At 41.1% G+C, this 11,693-nt stretch overlaps 1 protein-coding gene across 1 annotated transcript; it reads left to right on the top strand.

The window, feature by feature from the left end:
- The first annotated feature begins 2,431 nt into the window (after nt 1-2,431).
- On the top strand, nt 2,432-9,876 carry LOC308077693 (uncharacterized protein). Its single transcript, XM_080418553.1, has 5 exons — nt 2,432-2,544; nt 5,727-5,873; nt 6,706-6,816; nt 8,404-9,075; nt 9,150-9,876. The coding sequence occupies exons 2-4, from the start codon at nt 5,732-5,734 to the stop codon at nt 8,613-8,615; spliced, it is 465 nt and encodes a 154-aa protein (XP_080274679.1). The 5' UTR covers nt 2,432-2,544; nt 5,727-5,731; the 3' UTR covers nt 8,616-9,075; nt 9,150-9,876.
- Nucleotides 9,877-11,693: the final 1,817 nt, after the last annotated feature.

Raw genomic sequence — 11,693 nt, forward strand, 5'->3', positions numbered from 1 at the left:
TCCTTTTCTGTTGATAACATGTTTCACTTCCTCATATGCTTGCATGAGCTGCTGCTGTTCGGCCACAGAGAAAAACGCTGCTCGAGTTTTGTTCCCCGCTGCCATGATTGGTCAAGTTCAAGGAATCTGCGCTCGAGTTCATGGTCTTTTATAGAAATACGTCGCCGGCGAATCGCCGCCCATTCAGCCTGGCTTCATTATCCTGGCTGGACACAGCCTGGCTTGACATAGCCTAGCTCGACAAAGTTGCTCCTTTTCAGCCTGGCTTGGCGTCTGAGGAACGGAATAAACGAGGCTTTTCGGACCCGACTTTGTCAAGCCTGGATTTGGCTTAAGGCCAGGCTTTTTTAATTCACCTTTTGAGGAACAGGCCCCAGGGCTACGCTGCTTCGTCCTCTATGCATGAACCCGAAGTTTACAAATTGTACTCTCACGGATGATCCGATCGTCTGATAAAAATATTAAGCATATGCCAAGTTAACTAAAGGTATATAAATGATGCTGAGCTAAACATGTTTCCTTAATTTCGAAGTTTTATAGTTAAACGTTATGATGAAAGTCCCCAGTTCCTCTCACAAAGTGACAGCTGTTGCGCTCGCCATGTTTATGAATGGTTAAAAAATCTTTTGAAACTAGCAGATCTACAAGCTCACAACGCTTCACAAGCTTGTAGATCTGCAATTTTCAAAAGATTTTAATACATATTCAATTTGGGAAATGGGACATTCTGCATTCCTTTACTTTTGGTATTTTAAGTATATTTAATTTACTTGCATAATGGGGACACTTTAGTGTTTTATTTACCTTGCAGATGTCACCTCACCGCTGTAATTTAATTCATAAATATATTATTCAAAAGTTGTATTTGGAGTGGACTGCTTCAGGACATCTGACAGTTGGCTCTGGTATTTTTATGATCCATTTCACTTTCGCAAAGGGTGTTTAAACTGCTGTGTAGCGTAGGACAGCACTAGGTAGTTCATGTAGGCTTTACGTAGGCTTCGTCCAGGAGGTCTTTACGTGCATGCTGTCTCGCGAATGTAGTTTTAGCACACACGTAACGAGAACCTACGACGATGGTATCTCCTGAAGCCAGTTTAGATGGCACGCAGGGCACACACAGCTGCTACTAACGAAGATAGTGCGTGGCGGGGTTGCTACTGCGCAGGTGCGTGGAGGCTCTTACGCAGCTTCTAGGCTACGCACAAGCTCAAATTCGTTTGGGAAACCCGGCCATTAACACTCACACACACACACACACACACACACACACACACACACACACACACACACACACACACACACACACACACACACACACACACACCGTCCAGACACCACACCCTCTTCGTAGACCTATTAAAAGCTGTATCGTTGCCCACATTTTCGATTGAACAACTGTGGTATATTGGCCCTTTTTGCTTATTGCTTATGACAGTATGCAAGTAAAATCAGATAGAAGTTATTTCGCTAAAGTCAGAATAAGAATGTGTTGTTGACTCAGATCCAGCCTGGCTAGCATATGCTATTCAGGGACTCTGCCCTGGGGTGACATCTCCATTGTTTAACCTGGAGACGCCAGGTCTGGGTTCCTGGCATTCAGCTGCTAATCATGTCAGCCAATGTTCAAAGAGCTTGGTCAACAGGTGGAGGCTATCACTGACCCCCACCCCACATGAACCGTCTGTATTATAATGTGAGCTACAGTGTTTAAAAGGGGAATGAAATCTAACTCAGAATGGTCACACTACAATACCACAATGTAGAAATACTCTGTTACAAGTAAAAGGCCTGTGTTCAAAATGTTACTTGAGCAAAAGTACAAAAGTATTGGCATCAAAATATACTTAAAGTACCAAAATTAAAAGTACAAACATTTTTGAAAATATCAGATCTACAAGCTCACGATGCGACGCGTTGTGAGCTTGTAGATTGGCTATTTTCAAAGCAATGTAAACAAGACGGAGACCTGGTTCTGCCAGACCCAGAATGAAGTCCTAGTATGTTACTTAATTACATACTTGTGACATAATAATGATGTCATGAATAGTTCGTGACGAAAGGGGACGAAAGGGGGACAGACTTTTTTTGGCTGGGGCCGGGGGACAACGTGACCATGCCCATGTATGGAGAAAACAGATACAAAGCCTCATGTAAGCCCGACCCCTTGGGTCTGGCAAAAAATCGACAAGGTGGTTAATGTATCTTTTTATGATATAATAATTTATATCTGCAAAGTGACTAGTAGGCTAATAACTAATTTTCAAATAATTGTAGTGGAGTAAAAGTACAAAATGTGCCTCTGAGATGTAGTGGAGTAGAAGTAAAAGCATAACAAATTTAAAATGCTCCAGTTGAGTAAAAAATTGTACTTAAGTAGATGTACTTAGTTACTTTCTACCTCCTGTTGTCTATACCATGTTGTAGCCTCTGCCTTGAAATGTTACGAGAGCATCCCGGACCCGGAGGGACCCTTAAATGAAACCCAGCAAGACTGTCCTGCATTCGCGCAATGCAGCGCGACAACAGTCCGGACATATGTGGGTGATAGAGGTATTAACCTCTGTATTTCATTCTTGTGAGGCAAAGAAAGCTCTACCACTTTCTAGTATGCTTCAGGGGTCTTCAACGTTTTTCAGGCCAAGGACCCCCTAGCTGAGAGAGAGAGAGAGAGAGAGAGAGAGAGAGAGAGAGAGAGAGAGAGAGAGAGAGAGAGAGAGAGAGAGAGACTACATATTGTATACATTTGTGTTTGTTAAGGAATTCTGAATATCTAAAGTGAGTTGTGTGTATTTCATTTAGAGAACTCTAACTTATGTATGCTTATGTCCTTCTAACCACAGCTAGTGTGGTTATGTTGGAAAATGGATTCTTAACCCATTTAGACCTCAGGCCGATTCTAAAAACGCCCTCTAAATCCTCCACCACGGAACCTTTCTCACATTACATTAAATTACATTACATTACATTACAGTCATTTAGCAGACGCTTTTGTCCAAAGCGACTTACAATAAGTGCATTCAACATAGATAGGGAACGAAACTACTAATCACCAGAAGTATTAAGTGCATTCTCTTCTAAAACAAGCAACTAAGAGTATACCTAGCGCTAAGGTAAAAGTGCAATATATCAGCTACCTACTTTCATAAACAGATGGGACAAAGTAGGAAAATCAAATGAGCCAAGAACTAAAACAATTAAGTGTATCGAATAAACAAGATCCAATAAGACAAGAGCTCGTACAACTAATTGACAACAAGTAGCCACTGGACGAGTTTCAGTCGTACCGATCATACCAGTGCACCAACCAACAGACAACAAACCCCAGTGCACGCAATGAGAGAAGAAGCCGATCAGACTGCTTTGCTTGGCCCAGTGGATGGGAAAATTTGATTAAAAAAACTCTGATGGAAGCGTGGATAAAAACACGGTTGTGTGCAGATTGTTCAACAAAGAATTTACATATCACCTCAATGCTAAACATGTTGCAGCCAGACCTAATGTTAACGTAGCCACGGATAATGATAACGTTCAGTGGTTAACGTTAGTCCGACTCCTAGTAGGAGTACAAGGACCCACACCCAACCCATACTCGACCACTTTTTTGTCATTTCCATAGAAAAAAGACAGGGAAGAAGCAGAGGGGGGAGGGCAAGGGGGAAGAGAGATCAATCAAAGAAAACAAACAAATTATCTACATATTTAGATAAATATGGCCTTCTCCAGGGTGCCGCCATTGCCTCTTAGAGGGGGCACCATTGAGTTTTTCTCTGTGTGCTGCTTCATTGTCTCCGCCAGGCCGAAAGGCATGGCGAGAGAGTATGTTTTACCCCCTGTCCGTCCATCCGTCCATCCGTCCGTCCGTCCGTGTGTCCGTCCGTGTGTCCTGTGCTGTCCGTGTGTTACCAGCTAATCTCTGGCACCGTTGGCCCGGTCGCTGCGAAACTGCACACGCACACTCCGTGGATGCCAATTCAGAACCTCTGCCCCAAAATTTTCACATGGGCCTGTTATAGTGCCACCAGGAGGCAGATTTGTGCAAAACACATTTACTCCTACAGATTTTATCCAAACATCACGCAAATCGGTACACAGTATCTCTATAGTCATGTGATCAAGACGGATCTGTCCGATATTTCATATTCCATCCAGATAGGGCTAAGGTTGGCTTCCAAAGTTTGCAAGATTGGTCCGTTTTGAACAAAATGTCTCAAATCATGAACACAGCGTGCGATTTCAGTGAAAACTTGCACGCATATTCCCACTAGGCCGAGGAAGAAATGCCACCCTTTTCATATTGGCCTGTTATAGCGCCACCAGCAGGTCTAATTTACCAAAACACATTTTTGCAACAAAATGCCTCAAATCATGAATGCACGCACATTCCCACTAGCCTGAGGAAGAAATGGCACCCTTTTCACATTGGCCTATTATAGCGCCACCAGGTGGCCACAATAACCTACCTGACCTGGCGGAGACCTGTGCTCCGAGGAGCACTTTTTCTAGTTCAATATCTGTTCACTTCCTCCCTAGTAGGCTACTGCAGGTGTAATGCAGGTAATCAGTGTGTTGCCAGATTTTGCAAGAGAAACAAGCAGCCTGGTCTATGAAAACAAGCCCAAAAGAGGCAACAGTTTTACCACTTTCAGCTATTTGAAAATAGCAGATCAACAAGCTTACAATGTGTCATATGACAACACGTTGTGAGCTTGTAGATCTGCTATTTTCAAAAAATATTGGGGGAAAAAGTTAACAACACAAATCTTGTATGGGGGTCCCTGGCACCACATATTTTCAGATGGGGGTCTGCGACTCTGCGGACGAATACATATTAATCTGGGGGTCCTTGACATGAAAAAATTTGGGAACCACTGGTTTAAAAAACATTAGAAAGCAAGCCTAATTAAGTAACTACACTTTAAAAATGCCCCAAATTCCTTATTATAAGCAGACATGGCAACACTGGTAAACAGGAAACTCAATGATATGGGGCTCCCCATTTCCCTACTCCCCTACCTGGCGGCGCCCACAGTGGGCATGACCAGGCCCACAGTGGGCGTGGCCAGGAATAAGGTGAATAGCTTGCTCCAGAAAGAGGGCCTGGCAGATGGACAAGGGCTGTTGCCCATTGTTGCATTTCTTTGCTGCATTGAAATTGTAAAAAAAAAAAAAAAAATCTATCTCATGTTTTAGTACTAAAATAATAATCACTCATTCTTTCAAACCTGAGCATTTGTCATTGCCTTATTTCTGTCTATTTGAGTACCCATACAGATCTCATTCACATGTTGCATATTAAACATAGTAGATGTGTTTGAGTATACTGTCAATGTGTAGCGTTGTGTGTTGGATTCATGTTAATGTGTATTTTCAGGCAGTTAACCACTTAAACCCCCAATACTTGGAAAACTTGTACTGGGGCTGCTCTTTTTTCCCCCTACCCCAAACCTCTTTGCTGCTCTTAGCCGATCTACAAGCTCACAACGCCTCGCGTGTGAGCTTGTAGGTCTGCTATTTTCGGCTAATGACATGATCCCCTCAGAATAGTGGTTAAGGTAAAACTAAGTTCCTATCACACAGAGATTTGGCAGCCCCCCTGTAGTAGCCTAACTCTGAGGACCTAGCCTCGTGTGGCCAGACTATATCACTGCGTGGATATCCCTTGTTGAAGACCCCTGGATTAAGACATTATTTTGGCTGAGGCTAATCTCTTGTTTTGTTTTCAGGCAGTATGAACACGGATGTTAAAATGAAGATGTGCATGGCATCTGCTGGGTGTGGTGTTAATGGCTCCATGAACGTTGGAATCACCAGGACACTTGTGCGCAGCGAATGCTGCTCCACTGCCCTCTGTAATGTCCAGCACCCCACACGTAAGTAGCCTATAGCATCTGTACTGTCTCCCCCCCAAACTGATATGTATTTGGTGCCCGTTTGAAAATATTCTGTACCAGGGACTCCCAGAAGAGAAAATTACTGTTAAAAAGTATTTATTTCATGGTGTTTTTGTGTGTTATTCAATCTGTTTATTGACATTTTTTGTATTGGATGGATTGCACTGGAGTAAGATATTATGTATCTTCTGCATAGTGACCATTTTTGATATTGAATGGGAAAACCCAATAAACAAAGGCCATTTAAAATATATGTTTTTTTAAATGCAAAACTAGCACATATCTTCAAGCTGTATAAAGAATTAATGAAAAAAATAGCTGAACTACAAACTCTCAACGTGTCGCTTTCACGACCCGTTGTGAGATTGGCTATTTTCTTGCTTTAATATATTCTTCGTTATAAGTCCCAACAACATTTCAATGCTTGTACGTGTGTGTGTGCGTGTGTGTGTGTGTGTGTGTGTGCGTGCGTGCGTGCGTGCGTGCGTGCGACTGTGCGTGTGTGCATGTGTGTTTAGAGTGTCGGCCCTGAGACTGGGAGGTCAGGGGTTCGATTCCCCGGCCGGGTCATACCAAAGACTATAAAATTATTCCCAATACCTATTTTTAAGAACCACTGTTCTAAATCCTTTCTGCAAAACGTATGTATTTTCAATAAAAAAAAAGAAGAATGCGCATCTTGCCCTTATTTCTGGAGCGCAGCTTTTTCCACTTCGGTGGTATCTTTTGAATATGTGCATGTTATTTTGTTGTACATGAGGTTCAAAGGTTGAAGAAATCAATATCAATTTCCAAAATGTAAAACTTACAGCTCCTGCCACCAGCCCTTCTCCCAATGGTAAGACGTGCTTCACTTGCAAAAACGACTGCTCCGACATTCTACCATGTACCGGGGACGAGGACCGTTGCATCTCATCAAGAGGTAATACGTCGGCCTATGGCAGGGGTCTTTTATGTTCTCCAGGCCAAGGACCCCCTCAGCTGAGAGAGAGATGAAGCAGGGACCCCCTCTACATATTCATCAGTGTTCATATTTTTTTGTTTACACATCATCTTTTCTATTAATATGTTGGATTCACGTTAGAATGAATGAATGAATTTTCAGACATTTAACCAGTGGTGGAAAGTAACTACGTAAATTGACTCAAGTACTGCACTTAACACAATCGGTGCCAGCATTTTATAATAACAGATTACGTTCGGTGCCAGAAATCTCACCGTTAAGCTGCGCAGCGCTGTTTAAGCTGTAGACTCCACGACGTGCATTCCATGTGAAAAAAAGCATACCTCCATTTTGGAGGTATGCTTGGGCTGGGCTGGAACGATAACATCTCTTACGCGAGTAACAATGGCGGAGCGATCGTGCATACAAAATGAGTCGTTTTCCCCAGCGTAAAAAGTTTCGGAGTTATAGGGGTTTTAGAGAAGGAGAAGCGGATGGGCGCCATGTTTTTTGACACGATGATCCATCTGGCCTATCCTTCTCAGAATCACCACGGGTGATTCCAGAGCTGCTCCAGCCCCTCCCGTGTGGAAAAAAACTAAAAAAACTAAAAAGACACCAAACACGGTTCAGACCGTGTCCGGCACCAAAGCGCCACTCTGTGAAAACACGGTTCAGACCGTGTTCGGCACCCGATGTGTTAAGTACAATTTTGTGGTATTTTCAATTTTCAGTACTTCTACTCCACTACATCTCAGAGGCAAATATTGTACTTTTACTACACTACAATTATTTGACAACTTTAGTAATAGTTACTAGATTGGTTGTAGATTGTTATTACTATTACAAAACATACATTAACCACTGCAGCCCTATATACATTTCGGCCGATCTACAGTTGCCTATAAGCTCAAAATACGTCGCGATGCGACGCATTTTGAGCTTGCAGATCTGCTATTTTCAAAAGATTTTTATACATTTGAAAACTTTTGGTATTTTAAGTACATTTTGATACCAATACTTTTACTCATGTAAAGTTTGAATTCCGGACTTTTACTTGTAACAGAGTATTTCTACATTGCAGTATTGATACTTCTACTCAAGTAAAACATTTGAGTACTTTTTCCACCACTGCATTTAACCGCTTAAACCCTCAATACTTAGTAAATTGACCGTTGGCTCTGTACTTGGTCTGCTCTTTTCTCCATCTACATCAAACCAATTTGCCGAAAATAGACGATTTACAAGCTCTACAACGCCTCGCAGCGCAAGGTGTTGTGGGCTTGTAGATCTGCTATTTTCAGCTAATGTTCCCCTCAGAATAGGGATGCGAGGGTTAAAGTGGTTTATGTTAAAAATAATAATAATAATAATATTATGTTATATACAGACAAACATTTGGCGCCCCTCTCTGTATTAACTCCTAGGGGTCCCGGACCCCCTGTCTATGGTCTATACAGCTTCAGTCCACCCAAATATGTCACGTTCTTCAGCTCCGAAGAGAGTGACATTGTTTTCTGTTAGACTTGGAGCATTTAAGCACATATGTTTTATTTCTGTTCACAGTGGTAGTCGGAGGCAATGAGATTATCATGAAGGGCTGCGTCTCCAAGAGCCTGTGTGTGTCGTCGGACATTGACACTCCAGGCATGATTCCAGGCGTGTCATCTCAAATGGGCTGCTGTGAGGGTGACTTGTGCAACGGCGCTGCAAGCACTGCTGTTAGCCTCTTATTGCTCCTGGTAGCGCCAGTGGTCTCTGTCGCTCTGTTCAACTGAAAGGAAGCCTCACTGCTTCAGTTTGCTCCTTAAAGGGATATTTCACTTAAAAAAAAAAAAAAAGGGTAATTTTATAGTCTACTCAGGCTTTTTGGAGCACCCCAGACAGTTTTTAAGTTGCTTGATTCAGTATTTGGATATTTGATATTCATTTTATCAGACCCGCCCCCTTCCTATACAAACTCCATTTTAACCATGTTAGCTTCATCGGAAACACCCGTCCTGGTTCTTAAGCTCCCGTCCTTGGTTCTTAAACACCCGTCCTTGGTTCTTAAGCTCCTCACCCATCCTTCTAATACGTGAGGAGACTGTTTTTTTCAATTACTTTTTTTCATTTATTTTTTATATTTTTTTGGGAAAATGAAAAAAAAATACAATAAAATAATTAAATTAAATGTTTTTTCAATTACTTTTTTTCATTTATTTTTAATATTTTTTTATTTTCGTCAAGCAGCTAAGTGTAAATCAGGAATTATGACGCCATCACAGCCCATCAAAATACATTTTAGTCGACTAAATCAACTGTAGATTTAGTCGACTAAAATGTTAAGACATTTAGTCAACTAAAACTAGACTAAAACTAAAACATTTCAGATTACAATTTGATGTCAAAATTATCACTGGTCCAGATGACAGTGCTTTGCAATAGGTTATTTGTCAGGCCGAAAGGCATGGGATCCTTGATTTCTAACGCAATAACTTCGGTTACAAAATGTATTATTTTCTTCTTTTTTTCCCTCTTTTTTTTTTACAGCTGTATGTGTCATTCAGGTGTATTATCGTGCGTGCGTGCGTGCGTGCGTGCGAGCCCGCAACAACTTTGTCTAAGCTTGGAGTCCCTTTGTAGATTTAGTTGAAGGATTGTGTTTTATATGGTCTTTTGTGTGCTATGCCTATGTGTGTGTTTAAGTGATCTTTTTGTATGATATGCTATGCCTATGTACATGTTTATAACATAACGACTATAAAATAAAGTTGTAAAAAAAAGAAAAAATACACATACAGTATATTAACCACTTAAAAAACTTACTACATACGATTGGGGTCCCCAAAGATAGCAAAAAAACGCATTGTACTGTGAAGTGTTGCGAGCTTGTAGATCTACTATATTATGACATGCCCAGAATAGGGACGGTATAGGGTTCATTTGGTTAAATGAGTGGGACTGGCCCTATAGTGGATGTGGACGGTATGGAATTCAGAACCATGGACAGTACTATTTGTTGTGTGTAGGGCAGTGGTTCTCAAACTTTTTTTAAATGTCAAGGACCCCCAGTTTGATATGCACTCTCCTAATTCCGAGAGTGAACAAATTAAGGGTCCATTTGGTTCCATTTGCACACTCGTGGAATTATGGAATATAGCAGATATACAATATCTGCTGATCGGCGATATCCAACGCTTCCCGACGCAGAGTCGGCCCAAAATCGGTGCGGTGGAAAGCTGCCTTAAGAGAACCTCACCGTTTACATTATATTGTCTGTGTCCAGGACCAACCATCTAACTCAATTTTCAGCTTCTTTTTTTTTATCATAAATCAACGCTATTGAACACCCTTTACGTCAGTGTAAAAAATAAAAACATTTGACCCAATGAAAAGTATTAAAAGCACCTCTGACAAAACCTCCCAACTCCATTGGATCCTCAAACTGTCCATCAACACCACGAAACTCCCCCCCGTCCTCTCCTGCTGCCTTTTCACAGCATAGAGCAGAGCGCGCTGCGCAGTGAGAGGAGGAACAGCACGGAACAGCACGTAAACAAACTAAACGGCAGGGTTTTTCTCCCCGTAGTCTGTTAAAACTATGCAGTGTACCTGTTTATCATAGCACCACTAATGTCATGAAAACAAGTATTATATTTCTAAAATCTATGAAGTGTTTAATGAGGAGAGCAATGTGACAAGAAGAAAGGAGTTCATAGCATTTCTGTCGTGCTAGTTCTACTCAAACTCTAACTCTGTGAACCCCTCTTTGCAGAAGTTATTGTAATATTTAAAGTCCTGTTTATTATTGCAGGCCTATATAATAAGTGTCATGAAGCATCAGGACATTAATTTACACGTTGTGATGTATTGTGAGCTTGGAGATCCATTGTTAGCTTTTGGGAATTGAGACCCATTTGAAACCTCTCCCTCAGCAGCGGAGCTATTGTTCGGACTCCTAACTCCATTTCAGCTGGATTTCTGCTCGTACGAAACTCCTACCTCCACTTGCACTGGATTTGGGTAAAGTGGCGATAATATAATGACACAGGCAAGTATCTGACAATATATAAAGTCACTATACCAACTTTGATGAGCCAGTATTGCTTTGTTTTAAAAATATACGTTTTCCTTCATTTCCTGAAAAACTTATATTTTGTTTTTTCATTTCCTGAACAATGAGCGTTTTGGAGTTAGCAGGTTGAGTCTGGACAGCGGAGATATATACACTTTGAATGTATTATATTTTAGAACAAAAAACACAAAAAATATAAATAAAAGCAGATCATAAAGTCCTCGATGCCTAGAGAATCCCCAAAAAGAGGACACTAGCCTCTTGGAGATCCTCAAAATATACTTAAAGGACGACTTCACCGATTTTCTATCATTAATACTCATGATAAAATGGTACAATTTTTTTCTACTCGGTCTGTGTCCCAGAGGATGGCTGTGGACAGTTCAGAGTCCCGTCTACCAGTGACATCATCAATGGGAAATCCAAGCTAATAGAAACTGCAGGCTTTCTATTCCTGGAAAGTTGCGATGCAATGAAAGAAGCCATTGTTCTCGTGTTAATAAAAATCTAAATAAAAAATGTGAAATCTTGTTGGGAAAAAAAGTCATTCCTAACGATGATGTCACTGGTAGACGGGTTTCTGGACTGTCCACAGCCCTCCTATGAGACACAGACCAAGTAGATTTTTTTTTTTACAATTTTATCATGAGTATTAGTGAGGACCAATTATATGAAGATACAGTAGGTTGAAAATCGGTGAAGTCGTCCTTTAAAGAAAATTCATCAAGATATGTAACAAAATGCCTCTAAGATAATAATATTATTATCTCTAGAATGTAGTAATAATAATAATGTAAAT

This window comes from Gymnoscopelus braueri (assembly GCF_963280865.1).
Source record: "Gymnoscopelus braueri genome assembly, chromosome: 22".
NCBI classification, from domain to species: domain Eukaryota; kingdom Metazoa; phylum Chordata; class Actinopteri; order Myctophiformes; family Myctophidae; genus Gymnoscopelus; species Gymnoscopelus braueri.

Coding starts and splice junctions, on each gene's coding strand:
- LOC308077693 (XM_080418553.1), top strand. CDS start 5,732: ATGAACACGGATGTTAAAATGAAGATGTGCATGGCATCTGCTGGGTGT. Junction 5,874..6,705: donor TAATGTCCAGCACCCCACAC/GTAAGTAGCCTA, acceptor TAAAACTTACAG/CTCCTGCCACCAGCCCTTCT. Junction 6,817..8,403: donor CCGTTGCATCTCATCAAGAG/GTAATACGTCGG, acceptor TTCTGTTCACAG/TGGTAGTCGGAGGCAATGAG.